At 43.6% G+C, this 22,211-nt stretch overlaps 1 protein-coding gene across 7 annotated transcripts in view; it reads left to right on the top strand.

Annotated features, from left to right (window-relative positions):
• mpp3b (MAGUK p55 scaffold protein 3b) overlaps positions 1–22,211 on the top strand; it is a 97,768-nt gene that overhangs the window by 69,157 nt on the left and 6,400 nt on the right. For 2 of the 7 annotated variants that reach the window (XM_077201206.1, XM_077201205.1), the window contains exons 11-19: positions 3–67; positions 7,336–7,356; positions 7,962–8,000; positions 9,223–9,288; positions 9,605–9,766; positions 10,007–10,087; positions 10,305–10,398; positions 10,707–10,815; positions 21,988–22,116. In XM_077201206.1, the coding sequence (XP_077057321.1) occupies positions 3–67; positions 7,336–7,356; positions 7,962–8,000; positions 9,223–9,288; positions 9,605–9,766; positions 10,007–10,087; positions 10,305–10,398; positions 10,707–10,815; positions 21,988–22,116 (766 nt within the window). Of the gene's footprint in view, positions 1–2; positions 68–7,335; positions 7,357–7,958; positions 8,001–9,222; positions 9,289–9,604; positions 9,767–10,006; positions 10,088–10,304; positions 10,399–10,706; positions 10,816–21,987; positions 22,117–22,211 lie in introns of all 7 variants that reach the window. The other 5 variants (XM_077201204.1, XM_077201203.1, XM_077201207.1 and 2 more) reach the window with 3 other exon arrangements.

Raw genomic sequence — 22,211 nt, 5'->3', positions numbered from 1 at the left:
AGACGACTGTTGTATAGGATGAAAATGGGAACACACCAGAGCCCTAAATCACCCAGAGCAACACCATGTAAGTTCTCAGAAACTACTACTGCCTAGCTTAGAGAAATAGGGTACCTACTAGGGGTGGCACGGTACATGAAAAAACATCCGAACCGTTCGTTTCGCTTGTCTCGGTTCGGTGCGTGTGTGCGTCGCACGGTTCGACGCATGCGCAATGTAACCCCGTGCCCGTGACCTCAGACAGTGTTTTTACTTTACGCGCGAAATAAGAGATGTGTGGACAATGGACATACATATGAGGCTTGTTCGACTTGAACCGGCGCTGCACAGACCGATCGATGAATAACATCAAAGTACCGCGAGAGAAACGGCTCCGTATGCTCTTCAATCACTCTCGAGGTACTTTAATGTCATAAACCGATCGATCTGTGCAGCGCCGGTTCAAGTCGAACAAGCCTACAGTAAACGTGGAGTATGGAGTGCTTCAGGTCTCGTCACGTATGGAAATGTCAAGTGGGAGATATAAGGATAACCGGAGTTGGAGGATGCGCCAGCGTCGTATAAGTCCGGTGTGTGGGAACATTTTGGATTTCATGTTACTACCTATGCTATTTAAATACAGTGACACCAAGTTTAGATAAGAACAGTCATATGTTTCCAAATACTGCACTTTAATTTCAAGTGAAAAAAATGTATACTCACTCTCAGGGAATAGAAGGATTGTTGATACTGTTTTTGTGTTGAGGTTGAACTTATGTTTCACTTTATGGTTATGCCATTGCTATTGTTATAGCCTCATTATAGGTAATTATGTGTAACATATTTTGACTTATTTAAAAGATAGTACTTTAAGAGTTTCTCTATTTTTCTTTTAATAGATAAACATTTTGTAAGAGATACACTGACGTTGACAGTTTGATAAAGTTACAAGTTAATTTTAATCTTTGTGTGGTAAAAATGCACATAAGTCCCTGTAGAGATAGCAATACGTACCAAAATGTCACCTAGCTTTCCTCGGAGATGGTCTCAATAATGTGCTTAAAGTCAAGTCAAATTCAGTTTGTGCATGATTACATGATATACATTTTTTTTTTAATACTGTATCCTGAATTGTGGATAATTAAGCTATTGCCTATATCATATGCTGAAGTACATTTCTGGAGTGTTAAAGATTAAAAGAAAAAATAACAACAAGAACCGTACAGAACCGAAAACCGTGACCCTAAAACCGTGATACGAACCGAACCGTGGGTTTTGTGAACCGTGCCACCCCTAGTACCTACTAATTAACTAGATGTGAATTGCTTGTAAACTTTAAAAAAAAAAAAAAATCTGAAAATGAGGCAGATATTCAGAAGACAGGTGGAGGTCTCGCTTTTTTTTTTTTTTTGAGGTGTGCTGACTAGGGGTGGGGGAAAAAATCGATTCTTAGATGCATCGCGATGCGGACGTGGACGATTCTGAATCGATTCAGAAATGTCAAAAATCGATTTTCAAAAAATATTTATATATAAATATAAATACATCTTTTTTAGATATGTAGCCTATTTATAATGACGTAATATTGACGGAACGCAAAAGACGGAACTCTGAAGCGCGGAAGTGCAGTGCCAAGACGTGCCTGTGGCGTGTGCACATAACAGAGACGCGATGGCTGAGCGCGAAATCCAAACACCCTCCTCGTTAAAAGCTGACGTGTGGAAATATTTTGGCTTCTATGAAGTTGAAGGGGGAAAGGAGCTGGACAAGAGCCACACTAGTTGTAAGCTTTGTAGAAGAAAACTAAAATATTTCGGCAACACGACAAATATGAGAAGCCATATGACACGTTTCCACCCAGAGGAGGAAAAACACTCGGCTATACCAGAGCAGTTTCTCTCTATGGCTCTGGGCTGTATCGGTGTTCAGACGATTTCTGCTGCCTTGTCGAAAAATGCTACCCAAACGCGAATCGATCACAGATAATGTTGATTCATTCTCTATTGTTTCCATAATGGTGTAAGTCTCACAATATTATGACATCGTTATTTCATTTTAATCAGGGTAAGTGTATGGGGGGCATATTTTGATATTTTAAATGAACTAGCAATTATCACATTTGATATAACAAGTAAAAATGATATTATTATATGAAATAAAATTATAATAAAATTCGAAGTTAAGAGTACAGTATAATGTACTGTTTTTATTTTTAAAACGGGTGTGAAAAGTAAAAATTATCATCAAATATTCATCTTTGACCTGTCAAAGTTTCCTACAAGTCTCCACAGCAAGGATGCATAGATTTATGGGCGTGGTAAGCAGAAGAAAAATGAGTCTGCACATGCGCATAATCAGTAAGTAGCACATCTCGATGGGTAGCATGAATCGTCAGAACACCTGTTATTGTTATATTATTAATTTACTACAAGTATGCTCATGCTGCTAGTTCAAGCACACATTTATTTTCCTGTTGGTTCTTTGCAATTTTAATAAAATATATTGTACAATAATTCTTTATGGGTCATTACTTTGTACTTTTAAAGCAAAGTATTTATATTCACACACACACAAAAAGATTCAGATAATCGATAATCGCTTTAGAATCGAATCGCAGGCCTCTGAATCGTAATCGAATCAAATCGTGAGGTGCCTCGAGATTCCCACCCCTAGTGCTGACTAAGCCCTCAGAGAAAATGTTAAAGCGTACCTGTCAAAGCCAAATGGAGAAGAACGCTGGTATATTCAGATTAATTCTTTCGTTTTTTTAATCCCTTCCTGTTAAATGACCCAGGAAATACAGTGTTATTTGCAAGAAACATTTTTTGTTTATGTTCAGACGCTTTCAAATGTTTAAAATGTTTGTATCGATTCAGGTTCTCGATTTGATTCAGATTCACAAGCTCTCAATTCGATTCCATTTTTGATTTGATCCATTTAAGCTTTATACTGTTCATTCCCTTTCGAGGGAACTCGCAATGAGTCGATGTCGCTTTGGGAACGCCTTCGCTAGATTACCTCTGAAGCACGTATGTCAACTAGTCCAATGGAATGAATGAATGAACGCCACGGGCGGGTGACGTCATGACCAGGAAAGGATATAAGCACTTCCGGTGCGTTACTCACGTTAGCTTTTGTGCCTTAGCAAAGCGCTCTGTGTCAAAACTGTCTGTGAATATTTATTGTTGTCTGTCTGATATATACATATATATACACACACTATGGAAATAATTGCACAAACTCTGTGTTCTCCCTGCTCGCGTTATTTAACGAGTAGGGACAAACACAAGCTTAGTGTGATGTGTTGGGAGTGGACCATGCGGTATCAGCCTTGGCTGATTGCCAACATTGTGAGAAGCTTTCGCTTTGCTCCCGCCTGTCACTTATTGAGGGAAGTGGCCAGGCTCGCGATTCTCAGGGTGCGACCCGCGTCTGCCGAGGCAGCGCGGAGAACGCATTTCTGTGGATCGCAAATAGGATCTCTTTACGGGGTTGGAGACGGGTCCGCGGATCTTATCTCCTCCCCTTCTATGAGGGATCCATTGCTCTCTCTCCGGTCTCTTCCGCCCGGGGAGAGAGGTCAATGCTTCAGTGCTCTACCTCCGAGGAGGTAGATGTGCTGGGCATTGAAAGTAACAAAGCACAATCATGGGGGAAGTGGATTTGCCATCTCTTTCCCCAGCGTATGAGAAATATATATACACATATATAATAGTTTATATATAAAAAATAAATAAAATAAAAATAAAATAAAATAAAGCTGGTGGAGGTGCTTACCAAGGCTGTAGATAAATTCAATATTTAATGGCCAGCAGAAATAAGGGGGAGCTCGTCGAGTTTCCTTCCCTCTATTTTTTCACCTCCATCACGGGGCCTTCCATTTTTTCCCGATCTGCACAGCGAGCTGTCTTGATCATGGAAAAAGCCTTGCTCTTCTACTCTTTTAGCCCCCAAGTTCATGTGTATTCAGATATTAGGGGGTTAAGAGAGTATGGCTATGGGGCAATACCCCGGGTAGAACAGACGCTCGCTAGCTATCTGTCTCCCGGTTTAGTATCGTCCCTGAAGGCGTCGGCTTCTCTCACTAAACCATTAAAAAATATATATATATATTTTTAATCTAGTGGGAAAAGCATTTACGGCAGTGGGTCTAGCAGGAGGCTGCTTGCACACTATAGCAGTGCTACAAGCATATCAGGCTGACCTGCGGGGGTATTTGGACAGAAGTGAGGGAGTTTGGCCCGATGGGGTTTGAGAACTTCGTCGGGCCACAGATTTATCTCTCAGGGATACTAAGGAGACCGCCTGAACATTTGGGCGGTCTATGGCAGCCCTTGTTGTCACTGTGAGACACCTCTGGCTCAATTTGATGGAAATCATGGAGAAAGATACAAGAGAGTCTAGTTAGTGCATCCCGAGCAGGCTCTGGTAATGGAGCAAGAGGTAAAGGCCTTGTTAGCAAAGAAAGCTATAGAGCAGGTGTACTCACTCGACATTGCATCGGTCTTTACAGTCGTTATCTCATTGTTCCAAAAAAGGATGGAGAACTGCATCACATACTAGATCTTCGTCTGTTGAATTGTTCGGTGCTGGAACTCAAGTCCAAGATGCTGACACTCAAACAGATTGTGACTCAAATCAGATCCGAGGACTGGTTTGTCACGATAGATCTGAAAGACGCATACTTCCATATCTCCATCCTCCCTCAGCACTGGAGGTTCCTGAGGGTTTCTTTCAGGAGCAAAGAACACCAGTATCAGGCACTTTCTTTCCCTCTAGCTCTATCACCCCTCACATTCACGAAGTGCATAGATGCAGCTCTGGCCCCGCCAGGCTGCAGTGCATATGCATTCTGAATTGCATAGACGATTGGCTGATTCTAGCGGAATTAAAACAGTTAGCGGTTCGGCATCGAGATGGCATCCTCGCTTATATGCGAAGGTTGGGGTTGAAGCTCAATGCCAAGAAGAGTGTGCTTCTCCAGTACAGAGGAGTGGTCTGGGACTCAGTCACGATGCGAGCCGTTCTGTCGCCCGCTCATGTAGCTGCTATCCTTACTGCCACAAAAGAGCTAAAGCTAGGCCAGTCACACACTGTGAAACAGTTTGAGAGATTGTTAGGCCTCAGGGAAGCGTACAATGTGATTCCCTTTGACCTGCTGTACGTGAGACCTTTACAGTGGTGGCTCAGGACCAGAGGGTTCTCCCCGAGGGGAAACCCACTCAATACGATCAAGATCACGTGGCAGTATCCCCGCGCCTTGGTTATATGGAGGAAACTCTGGTTCTTGTCCCACAGACAACACGTCGGTGGCCTCTTATTTTGGTCCGTCAAGAAAATATGCTATCTGATGGCAGTGTATATACCAGGGGGCCAGCATATTGGAGCAGAGACCCTCTCGAGGCAGGGGCTTAGGCCAGGGGACTCGACCCTGAGGCGGTGGAGCAAATATGCGGACCTAATTCTTCTCCTTGCCGGCCCTCCCTTGGAGATCCCGATCAGGAGAGACCTTCCGTCTCAGGAAGGGGATGCAATATATTGCACCCCCGGCAGGGGATTTGGAAACTGTGGGTTTGGCCTCTGAGGGGGCCCAACTCATAGAGAGTGGTCTATCAACCAAGGTTGTTGAGACAATTCTAAGCTCCAGAGCTCCCGCTACGAGGAAACTATATTCACTATTTCGAGAGTTTTTCACTTCTTGGTGATACCAGTGTCAGTGGAATCCGGTTAACTGTTCAGTAAACACGGTATTTGAGTTTCTGCAAGAACGCTTTGTATCAGGTCTATGTCCTTCCACGCTTAAGGTATACGTAGCGGCCAATGTGGCTTTCCACGCCCTGGTGGGTGGTACATTTTTGGGTCGAGACCCCCTGATCACTCGTTTCCTTCATGGCACTTTGAGGCTGAGGCCTGAAACTTGCACTAGGGTGCTGACTTGGGACCTTGCAATAGTTCTAGAAGGCCTATCTGGGGCTCCCTTTAAGCCCTAAGGGCCCTTTAAGCCCTATTTGGTCTCAGAGAAGTTCTTTCTTTTAAGACTATTTTCTGCTAGCTATTTCATCCCTCTAAGAGTCGAGACCTTCAGGCCCTTTTGGTCCCCACCTGCCTTGAGTGCACCGGGGATGGCCAAGGCAATCTTACACCAAACATGGATATGTTCCTAAGGTGCCTACCATTATTCCGAGGCCTATTGTGCTGCAGGTTTCTGTCCTCCCCTGTTTATCGGACCAGGAAAAGCTGAACCTTTTGTGCCCAGTGCGAGCACTGGACACTTATGTTCATCGGACTTCTCTGTCGAGAAAATCCAACCTATTGGGCAAATAGATAGTTGAGACTATTCTTCCTTGTGAGTCCTCTGGCCAACCATTTGGTGGTCAGGGCTCATTCCACTTGGAGTATGGCTTCTAAGCTTTATTATCTGGAGTTCTCTCTAAGACGTGCGTGATGCGGCGGGCTGGTCCTCACCGCTCACATTCGTGAGGTTTTACAGCTTGAACCTGGATACTGCCCCAGGTGTTTTTTACCTAGTTTGCCGACAGTTTTATCATCTGGCATTTTGTAAGTACGGTGTATTGGGTATTCTCGTTCCCAAAGCGTCATCGACGCATCGCGAGTTCCCTCGAAAGGGAACGTATCAGGTTATGACTGTAACCCTAGTTCCCTGAGAAGGGAACGAGACGATGCGTCGCCCTGTCATAGTTCCTGTATCCCTGCGATCGACTTTGCTTCGGCACTAGAAGCTAACGCGAGTAACGCACCGGATGTGCTTATATCCTTTCCTGGTCATGACGTCACCCGCCCGTGGCGTTCATTCATTCATTCCATTGGACTAGTTGACATACGTGCTTCAGAGGTAATCACGCGAAGGCGTTCCCAAAGCGTCATCGACGCATCGTCTCGTTCCCTTCTCAGGGAACTAGGGTTACAGTCGTAACCTGAGAAGTTTTGCTTACATATTCTTTCTCTGCTAATGCTGTAATTTATACTGGACAGTCCTTTTAACCGTCCATTTAAAACACAGTGCATAGTTCATTCAATTCTGGAATGGGACTTTGCTGGTTGAGCTCTACGTTTTTGATTCACTAAACAATACAGACTCATAAGAGTCACAAGTATCTCATCACATCTCACCCCATCTGCAAGAAGTGCTGTACAATTCACTGAAAACGTTTGTAGGATTTTAAGAATAGATATCGGCATAGGTTAAATGAAGGGTTAGAATTTATACTTTTGACCAGGCCTAGTAGAATTGACAATGCTAGTTGTGGATATATGGATATATTCCATATTCATTTGCTTTTCATACTTGTTCATGTTACAGCAATTGTGTTTGTTTCCTCATTCTGCTTACCCGAGGTGAACAATCTTGTGTAAAAGGTAGGTGATTTTGACCAAATGTCATTAAATATGAAATATTAAAAGGTAACACTTTATTTGACAGTGTCCTTGTTACACACTTGTAGCCTACTTAGTATAGTAGTTACAGTAAATAAAAAAGCAACTAACCATAAACCTAATCCTGTAGTAATTACAAGTTGTTACTAAGTTCAAATTACTCAGTAGTATTACTTTTTTGTGTGTAATTAATTACACTGTAACCATGACACTTACATGACACAATAAAGTGTAACCTAATGAAATAAAAATATTTATAAATTCTTCTCAAATTCATTCCTAAGTCTATAAAATGGTATGACGGGTATTAGATACTAACTTATAATCATGGCTAGTCCATGAAAATAACTACAAGACTCAACATCTGAATACCCAGTACAGATGCTGAAATCCCTGCGCTCAGTGCTTGGTGCTGCTTCATTTTGCTGTTGTGGTTCTCTTTGCCTCTCCAATAACTCTGACCTCTGAGTTTCTGACCTACAAAATGTCCTTGTAAAATGTATATATCCCGTCACCCCACTGATTGTCCTCTCCTTCCTGTACCCTTTCATCTATTGTGTTCTCCTGACCCACCCACCCTCCAGAAGACTGTGACAGCGAGGACAGTGTCATTGGACAGCACATAGGTGAGAGATGTACCCTACACACTGAAATGCATCCCATATGGCTTTGGCTCTGGAGGATGCTTTGTTGTGTGGTGTTAATCACTTTAAGTATCATCTGGGTTCATTGTGAGCTCGTCGGTGCACTTTACCACAGCAATCAAGCGCTTGGCACATCCTAAGACCCAAGCCATTGGTCACATCTTGACAGCCCACTGCTCCGCTGCTAGCTTTGGACAACTCCCACTGAGTTTTAGTCTCAGTGGTTTTCAGTGTGTGCTTTTTGCTAAGAGGAAGATTTTTCTGTGCTTACTCTTTGTGGCGCTTACTACTTAAAGGGAAATGAAAATTCTATCATCTTCATGTTGTTCAGTTGAGCCTGGATGCCTTTCTTACTTCTGTGGAAGTAATGTGGAAGAATATGCTTGCTGTTTTTTCCCCCAAGGATTCTGAAGTCATATGGTACCTATATGTGAGGAACTCATGTCATTATTCACACACACACACACACACACACACACACACACACACACACACACACACACACACACACACACACACACACACACACACACACACACTCTCACACTCTCACACACACACACAAACATATATATAAATATTTAGCAATTATTACAATCTACCCCTTTGCTGTAGATCTCATGTCTCATTTGCACTATCGCTTATTAAAATTTAAATGATTTGTCTTGTCACCTTGACATGAAACCTGACACATTGCGTCTAAAGGCACCGTATTTGCACCCCTGGGGATTCAGAGCATGAACAATGGGTTTTTTTTTGTCATTTTGGATTTTGATTGCCCCAGTCCCTATTCACTTTTTTCTTTTTGTGGAAAAAAACGGCCAGTACGTTCTTCAGCATTTCGGTTTCATTGTTCCATTTCCGCCACATAAGAAAAAAAACCTCATAACTATGACATAAAAAGTTGAAGTTGTGAGATAAAAAGACATAATTATGAGGTAAAAAAAACAAACAAATATGACAAATTTTGAGAATAATTTCTACTTATCTCATATTTTACCAAAGCATGTTTTTTTTTCTTATGTGATGGAAATGGGCTTCCATAGAAAAAATAAATAAACATTTATTCATTTAAGTATAAAGCACAGGTGCACTGCACAGGGAACTATTGCTTTGGGCTCACACAGGCTTTGGCATGGCTGATAGCTCATGATAGTCTCTATAGAATTATGCTGGATGTGTGATGGTCTAACATTAGTTGTAGTTTCTCCAAAGTGTAAGGCGGTGGCACCGTCCTGTGGCCAGGCCTTTTCCTGGGAGTTTTACTCAGGTACCACGTTTCTTTCATACTTGTTAGGTAAACCGATGCATTGCTGCTTTAACTTATTTAGTGGATATTAAATTGTACAAAGCAGATGAACAGAGTGCTGCTATTTGACCCTGAGATGCAGCTGTTACATAAAATCAGCTGCAGTGTGAGAGACGTGATATTTTTAGTCTGGAGGATGCACCTCTTTCCACACTTATCTTTTTGTTTGATCTTTGTATCATGTTATGTATCAATTCTGTCATGTCTATTTCTGATTTTCGTTTTTAGATGTTCTTTTCCTATTTTGATCTATTGGAAAATCTCTCTACTCTCACAGCTGGTCTAAGGAGAAGCTTCAGGCTAAGCCGCAAGGATCATCAGGGTTCTACCAAAGAGTCTCATTCAGCTGAGTTTGCAGAGAATGAGTTCCTCATATATGAAGAGGTGACCCTACATCAAATGAGACCTCAAGAAAAACCAAGACTTGTGGTGCTGATAGGTAAGATTCAAGGGATTTCAGAGCAATCTAAATGACCAAATCTTTGCTTGTCTTCAGAATTTGCAGACTTTGCTTGTCATTTCCTTTGGGGTTCCCCGCTCTCTCTCTCTCTCTCTCTCTCTCTCTCTCTCTCTCTCTCTCTCTCTCTCTCTCTCTCTCTCTCTCTCTCTCTCTCTCTCTCTCTCTCTCTCTCTCTCTCTCTCTCTCTCTCTCTCTCTCTCTCTCTCTCTCTCTCTCTAGGATCTCTTGGTGCTCGGATCAATGAGCTGAAGCAGAAGGTGATTGCTGAGAATCCTCATCGGTACGGTGTCGCTGTACCACGTGAGTTTACTCTTTCGATTAGTTCTACATTAGAGACTGTGAGGGTCCTGGCTGATACATTAGAAGCTGAATCAAAGTAGAACTTGTTCTTGCTTCAGTTTGATGGCCTGAAGTTGAAGAGCTTCTAATCTCAATAACTACATGTCATATATTGCAAATTCAAATATTTGACTTTAACTGAAATGGTTGTATACTTTGTATAATCATTTTCTAACAGACACAACAAGGCCCAGAAAGAGCCATGAGAAAGAGGGCGTAGAATACCACTTCATCTCCAAGCAGGCCTTTGAAGATGACATACAATCTAATAAGTATGTTATATTAAATAGTTTTAATATGTTGGATGCATTTTTGGTCAATATCGTAACACATCAGTGTGACATTTTGTTAAGGGCATAGTTCACCCAAAACCTTGCAAAATTTGGCTACCATCTATCGTAACTGCATGAAACTTTTCTTATGTGTTCTGAGAAAGAAAGTCATACAGGTTTGGAATGATGAGCGTGAGTGAACAATGAGAGAATTGTCATTTTTGGGTGAACTATCCCTTTGATAGTGTTATAACATTTTATTTTAATGGCATTTTAATTGATGATAAAAGCATATTGTGTATGTCCAGGTTCATTGAACATGGTGAATATAAGAATAACCAATATGGGACGAGTCTGGAGTCAATCCGGAGAGTCCTGGCGAGAAATAAAGTGTGTCTGGTAGATGTTCAACCTGAGGTAAATGTAGCGTTCTCTTATTTTTACTATTGTCAGTTTATTTGCTTTTCTCTGTATTTATGATACTTAGATCTTGTGATAAGTGTCATAGAAATTTTCAGACTAATCTTTAATCTGACTTAAAGTGCACCAATCACCACATTGTTCAATGATTCTAAAACGAATCGCTATTCTGCTCTGATTGGCCCAGTCACAGTCTGTTGTGATTGGTCTACCGCTTACAGCGCCTGTTGGAAACCAAAACGACCATTACCATAATAGCTTCAGCTCCTTCCTGAGGCTTCCTACAGCTCAGCGATTGTAAACTAAAGACAGTAATGATGATGTCGATTTTACCATATCAATCTGAGCGCGAGACTTGAGAGTCCGAAGATGAAACATTGGAAGAATTAGTTATTCAACCCGAACCTCCATTGCAAGGACAACTTGAGCAGGACGATTCTTAGTGAAACGCTACTCATTTTGAGGTACATTATGAGATAATTCCTCAGCATTAACAAGAGTATTTCCATCAACAAACCGATTAGTATATTTCTAATTTACATGCGGGAACTGTATCAATAACAGCACTTAACTTACATTAGCCGAGCACTAACGTGAATGACTGATGTATCATAAACATTTGTAAAACAAATCTTGCTCCATCCTTTATCTTTACTCAAAGTAGTAAGAACGACAGACAATCTGCATTAATAGACACAGTTGTAGGTAATAGCAGAAGTATTTCAGTAAGACAGTGATAACGTGAGTTAGCCGGAGACCTACACAACATAAAATACAAAACTATCTATTTTGAACACAAGGTAGTGAACACAACACTGACCCATCTTTCAAGAGCAAGCGTTTTACGAATCCCACGTTGAACTCCGAGATTTAAGAAGTCAGTAAAATGATATTTGAGGGCTGGTCAAGATGTACCTGGGCGGACAACGTACAACATAGGCGGGCATTTTGCAAATGTATCTTCTATTGACGTAGAAACGTAAAGCAGATTGATTCGAAACACAAACAACTCGTAAAGGTGGTTCAGAGTCGATTTTTTCTTTTCGGAGACAATAACTTTATTTATCGTGCACTTTCGACTTTACAGCTTTGCAGAACATTTACATTCACAAACAGCTATATTACACACTGAATGAAAGTGAATATTCGAAAAACCATAATAGGGGCACTTTAAGGTGCTTCGCAACCCAGTTGCCTATTGTGAGGGTGGTTATCACCATCTTACCACTTCCAAAGTGTCCACTAGATTCTTTTGTGCTTCCCTTCCTTAGCTGTGCAGAATCAAGACACCTCTCCCAAGTTACTCTTTGCAGTAATAAGGTTTATTAGCGGCCGGGAGTCACTTCAGACACAGCAGAGCAATTCTAAGACCAGAAAAATACACACAAATTTATACCTTGCAGGTTTTTTAAAAAAATAACCAAGTTACACACGGTTTGCACAAGCTGAACAGTTTCTTAAATTTGATTGGTTATACTCATCTGGGCTGACAGTGGCAGCTGCCACCTTCCTGGTGCCAAACAATGATGTCTAGACTATTTAATCATTTGAAATGCATACATATAGCGCATGGCCTTGGCCAAGTCGGCCTGCAGTCGATAATTTTATCCCTTAATGGAACACAGCGACTGTTTTGGACAATCTATTAACAAAATGACATTAATTAGTGTGTATGTATATGTATATATATATATTTTTTTTTTTTATTGAATTGAATTGAATTGAATACATTTTTTGTGTGTTTAATTTTGGAGGGAAGGGGACTGTTCCCATAAGGTATAATACATTTACAGTATTTACTGTATATACTTTTCTCGAACGTCTATGGTCATAATTATTAACATCCTAAAGTTATGATACATTCACATAAACCTGCACAACACCATTAAATATATATATATATATATATATATATATATATATATATATATACACACACACACACACACACACACACACACACACACACACACACACACACGCACGCTGCTCTCTGCCCCGCTTAAAATCATTGGCAACGCACTTTGTTTGGAACTATTGAGAGCTACACAAATCATGTGACCGCGTGGTGGCGAGATCACTATGATTGTTATTGTTGTTAATATTATTTTATAAAGTATGTAACTTAAGATAAAAGGAGTTTTATCAGTACGTGTGACGAAACATTTTCTGCGACAGCTCCAGCTCTCCGACGCACAGTGTAAACGTCAGCGTCCGAATTCACTCACTTCATTTTGTCCACTCCGTGCAGATATAGTGCACTCAAATGCCATACACTATATAGGAGTTAGTGAATGAGTTAACGAGTGAGCGGTTTCGGACACAGCTACTGTGTCACAACCGTCTATGTCCGCAACTCTCATAACGGCTCTGGTTCGCACTTGGTAGATACCGCCAATTCAAGTTTAAAACTAAGCGCGCAGTGTACTGTGATTGGTGGCTCGTTTGACCAGTTACGTTTTTATCCACTCATAAATAAAAAGGAATGACTGATTTTGAAAATGTAGTAGAGTAAAAAGAAAGATATTTGACTTTGAAATGTAGTGGAGTTAAAGTAAAAGTCTCCCCAAATTTAAATACTTCAGTAAAGTACAGATATGCAAAAAAGCTACTTAAGTACAGTAACGAATTACATTTACTTTGTTACTGTCCACCACTGGAAAAGAATAGCTTTGATATTTTGAAAAATAACTCCCTGCTCCGTGGGAAAAAGTCATGCTGTTTAGGGGTAGATTATTGTATAATATACAGATTTGTAAGTCCCTTTGGATAAAAGTGTTTGCTAATAAATGAATGTAAGTGTAAATGGTGATCTCTTCCACAGTGGAAAGGTTTCTGCTCGACCTAATCTGGTTCTGAATCTACAACTTTTGTTCCCTGTCAATCGGTCACTCGGCGTACGTTGTGACCAACGAATAGGAATCTCGCTAGAGAGGCCAATCTACTTCGAGGGAAACTAATTGAGCCAATGCACATTGGCGTGCAATCATTTGCATCAGCTGTTCAGCCTCGCAGTGTGGGTATGAGCAGCAGGTGCGATTGCACTTCAGCCTTTTGCTTCGGAGCCAAGCACTTTGATGCCTTCTATCAAGACTGTAAAGTCAAGAAGAGCATTTCTTTGACCTCTCCATCCCGGTGCGGGCGTGACATCACAGCAGAAAGCCAAGAAACACGCCAAGAAAGCTGTCTTTTTTTCTCTCTCTCTCTCTCTCCTTACGTTTTTTTTTTTTTTTTTTTTTGAGCAAACAAAAAGGCTGTTTTAACAGCTGGTAAGGTGCGCCAGTGAGAGCGCTCAAGAGCTGTTTTTACAGCTGGTAAGACCTGCCAGTGTGAGAGAGAGACAGCGCACAGACAGGTGCATATTCCTGTCTGTGTTCGTGGTGACCGTTCCCCTGCGTGCTTCAGCACCAGTGAGAGCAGTCCCTAAAAGTGCTTACACAGATAGATTGCATCTTTTTCAAGATGATTTTCTATCTGTGTGTTTCTGGATGCGGTCGTTACCTGGGGTCACAGGATGGTCACGATTGCTGCCTCGTGTGTCTGGGCCTCGAATGAGGCAACCATTGTGGGAAGATGACCATCTTGGAGCTACGGTTGAGACTCTTGTTCCTGCAAAGGGGCAAAGTCCCCATGCCTCTGCCTCGATCCAACCCTCCCCAGAGGGAGAACCATGTCTTCCTTCCCGGGCCTGTAGGTACTCGTCAGACGTATCCGGCGAGTTTTACAAGGCCTGTGGCGTTGCTGCAGGTCCATCAGGCCAAGGCACTGAAGGACCTGCACGAGGGTGTTCACGATCCACAGGTTCTCCAAGATCTCTGTACCGCAACGTAGCTCGCGCTTCATGCGATGAAGGTTACCGCACGGTCAGTGGGTCGTGCAATGTCCACTTTGGTGGTCCAGGAACGCCATCTCTGGCTGTGTCTGGCAGACCGAGGGAGACCGACAAGCTCTGGTTCCTTAACTCCTCTGTGTCCCAGACCGGCCTCTTCGGAGACGTGGTCGAGAATTTTCTCCCAGCAGTTCTTGGCTGTACAAAAGCAGACAGAGGCCATCAAGCACATCCTGCCGCGACGGTCAGCTGCTGCCTCCAACCCACTGCCCGCGGCCCCTCAGTCTGCTCCTGCTCCGCTGCAGCAGCCTCCACCTAAACGGTGACGTGGATCCAGTCGTAGGCAGGCTGCCCTGCCCATCCAGGCCCCCGCCAAGAAGGGTGGCAAAGCCAGGGATAAGCGGCCCAAGGATGGTCAACCCAGAGATGGATGGGACTGCTCTCCAGGAGATGGTGACCGCACCGCTCCCTCCCCCTGAAGAGGGAAATCTTCAGAATCCTTTTGTTTTTGTGTTCCGCCGCTGGCCTCAAAACCAGCGGTACCCACATTTTCAATACAAGAGTAGTTTCTTTCATCTCTGGGTCCAAAGAGGGCCCAGATAGCATTGGTGGGAGAGAATCCTCACCACTCTCATCCGCCTCTTCTATCCCCAGCGGGCAGCAGTTTGCCAAGAATGCAACAGACCTCCTGCCCCGAGCAACCAGGTAAGTGTTGCACAGCACACTCAGACCCCACTGCGGGCAACTTCCCAGAGAGAGTCTCCTGAGCCTGTGTTCCACCTCGCTACCCCACTCCCGGTATGCCTATGGTCCCTTTGATCCCGCTTGTACGGTCTCTGTGAGCCTGGTTAGCACTCCCCAGTCCGTCTCGCTGGCTCATTCGGACCATCAGGCTCAGATATGCAATTCAGTTCGCCTGGCGTCCCCCCAAGTTCCGGGCCATCCACTCCACCACAGTGGGAGCAGCCGATGCCCATGTCTTGCACGCGGAGATCATAGTCCTGCTGGCGAAGGACGCGATAGAGCCGTTCCCTCTAGCCGATATGAGGTCAGGGTACTACAGTCCCTACTTCATTGTACCCAAGAAAGGCGGTGGGTTACGACCGATCTTGGACCTGCGAGTTTTGAATCGGAGTCTCCACAAACTACCGTTCAAAATGCTCACGCAGAAACATATGGATGGATCCGTTCCCGAATGGATCCGTTCCCGAGATTGGTTTGCAGCGATCGACCTGAAGGATGCGTACTTTCATGCCTCAATTCTTCCTCGACACAGGCCGTTTCTATGCTTTGCGTTCAAGGTTCGAGCATTTCAGTACAAAGTCCTACCCTTCGGGCTGTCCCTGTCCCCCCGTGTCTTCACGAAAGTCATTTATAACTTTAAAGTGGTAAGTATTTATGTAGCGCTTTTTACAATACAAATTGTTTCAAAGCAGCTTTACAGAGATAACAGGAAAGTAAAGTTGTAATAGTATTGTTAAATTCAAAATTAAATGTTAAATGTCCCCAACTAAGCAAGCCAAAAGCCAATGGCGAAAAATGGCGACAGTGGCAAGGAACCAAAACTCCATCAGGTGACAGAATGGAGAAAAAACCTTGGGAGAACCCAGGCTCAGTCAGGGGGCCAGTCCTCCTTTGGCCAACAAACGAACAGTATATGATTATGATATAGGCGGCATAATAGGTCAGAAATCAGATTGGATCAGAACTTTCACAATATTTATCCAGTTCATCTGGTTAGGGGTCGGAGTCATCACGCCGGTATGGAGATGAGTTTGTTGAGGTGTCCATGAAGCCTTCACAGTGTTGTCAAAGCCAAATAGATGTGCTTTTAGTCTAGATTTGAACTGACAGACTGTGTCTGCTTCCCGGACCATGTTAGGAAGATTGTTCCAAAGTTTTGGTGCCAAGTAGGAAAAGGATCTACCGCCAGCAGTTGATTTTGATTTTCTAGGTATAATCAAACAGCCAGAATTTTGAGATCGCAATAGACGTGAAGGACTATAATGGGTTAAGAGCTCGCTCAAGTACTGCGGAGCTAAACCATTTAGTCCTTTGTAAGTAATCAGCAATATTTTAAAATGTATACAATGTTTATTAGGGAGCCAATGCAGTGTTGACCGAACCGGGCTAATATGGTCATACTTCCTGGTTCTGGTAAGAACTCTAGCGGCTGAGTGAACAGCAGCGGTCCTAGTACTGAGCCTTGTGGTACGCCATACTGAACTTTTGACCGATAAGACATCTCTTCATTTACTGCTACAAACTGATAACGGTCAGACAAGTATGATCTAAACCATGCTAGTGCAATTCCAACAAAAGCCAACATAGTTTTCTAGTCTATTTAATAGAATGCTGTGGTCAATGGTGTCAAATGCAGCACTATCAAGTAACACTAATAGAGAGATACAACCACGATCGGATGATAAGAGCAAATCATTTGTGACTTTAATGAGAGCAGTCTCAGTACTATGGTATGGTCTAAATCCGGACTGAAAATCCTCGCAGATATCATTTCCTTGGGTTTTGGTACGGATCGTAGAGACAAAGACGAATTAATGATATTGAGAAGAGGATCTATGACCTCTGGAAGCATCTCTTTCAATAGTTTAGTCGGTATAGGGTCTAACATATAAGTTGTCGATTTAGAGGAGTTAACGATTTTGCAAAATTCTTCTTCTCCTATAGCAACAAATAAATCAAATTTTTCCTCAGGGAGACTACAAAGCACTCCCTGATGCGATACTGTAGTAGACGGTTGCATAGTTATAATTTTGTCCCTGATATTATCGATCTTATAAGTGAAGAAGTTCATAAAGGCATTACTGCTGTGTTTCTTGGAAACTTCTGGGCATGAAGCTTTCTTTTTCGTTAGTTTAGCCACTTTTTCAAATAAATACCTAGGATTATGTTTATTTTCTTCTGTTGCAATATCAAGTTCTTCTAAGCTTAGGGATGCTGAGATGATGAAACTGATCAGGAAGATTATTGATAAAGCAATCTTTCGTGGCAGAAGTGATAGGTCTAACATATTTATAACACGGAGTCGGCTTTGCAGCCTTGGCTAAATGTAATTTACATGAGACTAGATAATGATCTGAGATGTCGTCGCTCTGCTGCAGAATTTCAACGGCATCAACATCTATTCCATGTGATAATATTAGATCTGGAGTATGATTACGACAATGAGTAGGTCCTGACACGTGTTGTCTAACTCCAATTGAGTTTACAATGTCTTTAAATGCCAATTCCAATGCATCTTTTTCATTATCTACATGTATATCAAAATCACCAACAATTAGTACTTTATCTGCAGCCAATACTAATTCTGATAGAAAGTCAGCAAATTCTTTGATAAAGTCTGTATGGTGCCCTGGTGGCCTGTATAATGATTTCCATTACACGAGAGTAGATGTTAAAACTTCATTGCTGATTTGTACTCGGCTTTCGCCAAGATAAGCACCAACTAAGACGTAGCTTTACAGTAACCTATGCGTCTCCATCCATTTACGCTTCTTTCCATCTGGTGACGTGAATCTCCTTCTGTCTGGTGTTAATAGTGTATTTGCGCGTCAGCACACACAACGGCTGCAACCACAGTGCGGTCCCCCCATAACAACCCTCTGGATTGAGCGGAGTAGGGAACATCTCTAGGGTCTTCAAGTGGGCACCTTCCGTCCTCAGTGTTTCGTCGACTAGCCCACGACACCTCAAGAGGGCTCGACAGTGACTCTGGCGTCCCAGAGTCACCCCCCTCCGTCCCCCACTCAACTCAGCCCAGCTTACTGACCTCTACTTCCCTCTTGCTGCTGAGACCTAACCACAATCTCACAATCTCTCCGCAACCCAACCATACGCGCCAACCCGTTTGACAAAGGCTGTCGAGCCCCACTGGTGCGTTAATATGCAGTTTCAGTGGCAACGGTTCCGTATGGCATACCACCTACCGCAAATCACAATATCTGCCCAACCACCCGTCATTCACGCAATATACAGAGAAACGTAATGACTGTAAATACTATACAACCTATACAAATAAATCAACACCCTTCAAGTTTTCAAGAATTCTACGAAACCGTAGCATGGCGGCCTGTCCTCAGCCAGCTAGAATCTTTCCGTCTCAACCACAGCCAGTTGCTGCTCCTTTCTGCTGCTTCAGATAAGTTCTGAAGTATACAGTAGCCAGCAGAATTCATAAACGTGATTTATCGTTTACACTATATATTTTCACATTAAGCACCAACACTTCAAAAGAAGTATATTTAAAAGTAGATTTCTTAGTGGTTTTGAAAATATTACTATAAATTACAGCAGCACCTCCCCCTTTGCCTTTCGGACGAGGTTCATAATTATAACAGTAATCTTGTGGACTCATTTAAAGTAATGTAATCGTTTGGTTTTAGCCAGGTTTCTGTCAAACACAGCACATCTAGGTTATAATCTGAAATCATATCATTAACTATGAGCGCTTTTGAAGTAAGGGATCGAATATTCAGCAACCCAAGCTTCATCGTTTGCGCATCTGTATTATATCTGATTTTTATTTGTTGAACATCAATTAAAATTTTAACCTTAGATAGGTTTGGAAGTTTTTTTGAATTTCCAAATTCGGGGAACAGACACAGTCTCTATATGATGATATCTAGGTGAAAGACCCTCTATGTGATGGGATTTATCTGACCTTGGTGACGCGAGGCCGCTAGCAGACGTTTGGTTTAGCCAGTCTGTCTGCTTCCTGACCTGAGCCCCAGATTGTCATGTTTTATCTCTAAGACTATGAGCCAAATTACTAGAGCGTAAATTAGTATTACGTTCAAAGGCAGGACAGCGGTCCCACTTAAATTCTTTCAGAGGCTCCTGGGGCATATGGCAGTGGCTGCAGTGGTAACCCCCCTCGGCTTGCTCCATATGAGACCGCTTCCACCTTCACGGCCGAGTCCCGAGATGGGAATGGCATCATGGCACTCAGCAGGTGGCAATCACATCCGGCGTGCCGCCAGACCTTCAGCCCGTGGTCAGACCCCTCGTTTCTGCGGGCAGTAGTCCCCTAGGAACAGGTGTCCAGGCATGCTGTGGTATTCACAGATGCCTCTGCCACCGGCTGGGGTGCCACGTACAACGGGCTTGCAGTGTCAGGGGAGTGGACGGACCCCCAACTGCATTGGCCAGCAGTACATCTCGCTCTGAGCCGCTTGAAAAGGCCGCTAAAAGGCAGGGACGAGCTGGTCCATTCGGACAACACTGCGACCGTTGCATACATCAACCGAAAAGGTGGTCTACACTCCCGTCACATGTCACAACTTGCCCGCCATTTTCTCCTCTGGAGTCAGAAGCATCTGAGGTCGCTTCGAGCGAAGTATGTCCCTGATGTGCTCAACCGTGTGGCCGACGAGCTGTCACGAGCTGTGCTCCTGGAAGAATGGCGACTCCACCCCCTGGCGGTTCAGCTCCCTGGCCCATTCCTCTGAGGAAGGATCTTCTGACTCAGAGACGGGGCACCCTATGGCACTCGCATCCAGACCTCTGGAAACTCCATGTCTGGTCCCTGGATGGGACGCGGAGGTTCTAGGGGATTTACCCCCAGAGGTACTTAACACCATTACTTCTGCACGGGGGTGCCATCCACGAGAAGTGTGTATCCCTTGAAGTGGAACCTGTTCGTCGAATTAGGTTCTTCTTGACGGTTAGACCCCCGAAGATATTTGATAGGGTCTGTGCTTTTCTTATTGCAGCAAGTGTTGGAGCGAAGGCTTTCCCCCTCCACCCTCAAAGTACATGCTGCCGCTATTTCAGCAAATCACGACCACATAGATGGCAAAACAGTAGGAAAGCACTACCTGGTCGTCAGTTTCTTTAGGGGGGCAAGATGATTTAATCCTCCTCAACCCCCCTCCATAACTATGGGGAACTTTCCCTGGTGCTTCGAGCACTTTAGGATGCTCCCTTTGAGCTTTTGTAATTAGCAGACTTAAAGCTTCTCTCCATGAAGACTTTGCTGCTGGTTGCATTGGCCTCTGTCAAGAGGACATGCAGATATTTTTGATCGACGAATCGTGCCTAAACTTTGGGCCAGGTGGCGACCACGTTATACTGAGACCCAGGCCTGGCTATGTGCCCAAGGTTCCTACCACTATCTTCAGGGACCAGGTGGTGAACCTGCAACCGCTGCCCCTGGAGGAGGCAGACCCAGCCCTGGCTTTGCTCTTTCCAGTTCGCGCTCTGCGTCTTTACGTGGACAGAACTCAAAGTCTCAGGACCCTCAGATCAGCTCTTTGTCTGTTACGGAGGCCAGCAGAAGGGAAGGCAGTCTCCAAGCAGAGGATGGCCCACTGGATAGACTTACCAAGCACAAGGCGTGCCCGCTCAGGTTGCATGCTCACTCCACGAGAGGCGTTACATCCTCCTGGGCACTGACACGTGGCTTCCCTCTTAACAGATATCTGTAGAGCTGTAGGCTGGGCAACACCTAACACGTTCGCTAGATAGTATAGCCTACGTGTAGAGCCGGTCTCCTGGCCTTTATCCGATGAATCCTTGAGAACCGGGTCAAGGCTGGGTCCCATATGTGTGACCCTACAGGGATCCCATATGTGTATATTTTCTTCATGGCTACTCCTAACTGAAGCCTATGTCTTTCCCTTAGGCTAAGTCACCCATTATTTCATATGCAGTACAAATGTATGTACATAATGACGGGCTAGTCCATTTGTATTTCCAACATAACTCATTTGAGGAAGTGGCTTCCACAGCGTTCTCCTTCCTAACAGAAAGCTTTCCCAGTGTTATCCAATGTCTCATTGTATGGGTTATCATGGAACAACAGTGACAGAAACACTCTGCTGGATGGGGTGCAGCAGCTGTGGCGCTTTGGTAGGGATTCCTTTTCGACGATCACAACTTATGTTGAGAGTGACCGACTGATAGGCAACGTCTCGGTTACATATGGTAAACTTCGTTCCCTGAAGGTGGGAACGGAGACGTACATCCCGTCGCCACATCTGCTGCTGCCCGCCGGGGCGCCAGCTTATCAGGCTTGGCAACTCAGCAAAAAACTGAAGTGCAATCACATCTGCTGCTCATTATATACCCACGCTACGAGGCTGAACAGCTGATGCAAATGATTGCACGCCAATGTGCATTGGCTCGTTTAGTTGCACTCAAAGTAGATTGGCCTCTCTAGCGAGATTCCTATTCGTAGGTCACTACGTATGCCTTCAGGGAATGAGGGTTACCATATGTAACCGAGACGTTATCAGCAGAGACTCTGGTCTTGATTTTTGCTGAGCACATAATTGGAAACCCATGCTATGATTTTTATTTCCTTTTACTGTAATGCTCAGGCTCTGAAAATCCTCCGTATGGCAGAGTTTAAGCCCTATGTGATCTTTGTAAAGCCACGCATCCCTGAGATTCGTCGGCAACGGAGCTCTCCCACATTACCAGGAAGGGGTGACAATGGACACATCACGGTGAGACTGATTTATATCACCATACTACCCGAATGGTGCTTGTAAATCTAAGTCATTCAACTCTTAAATTGTACACAGTTGACAAAAACGTTTTG

The sequence above is a fragment of the Siphateles boraxobius genome, unplaced genomic scaffold, assembly GCF_051911475.1.
Source record: "Siphateles boraxobius isolate OS27281-9 unplaced genomic scaffold, OSU_SipBor_1 46, whole genome shotgun sequence".
In the NCBI taxonomy this organism is placed as follows: Eukaryota; Metazoa; Chordata; class Actinopteri; order Cypriniformes; family Leuciscidae; genus Siphateles; species Siphateles boraxobius.
This window is presented reverse-complemented; position numbering and strand designations above follow the sequence as displayed.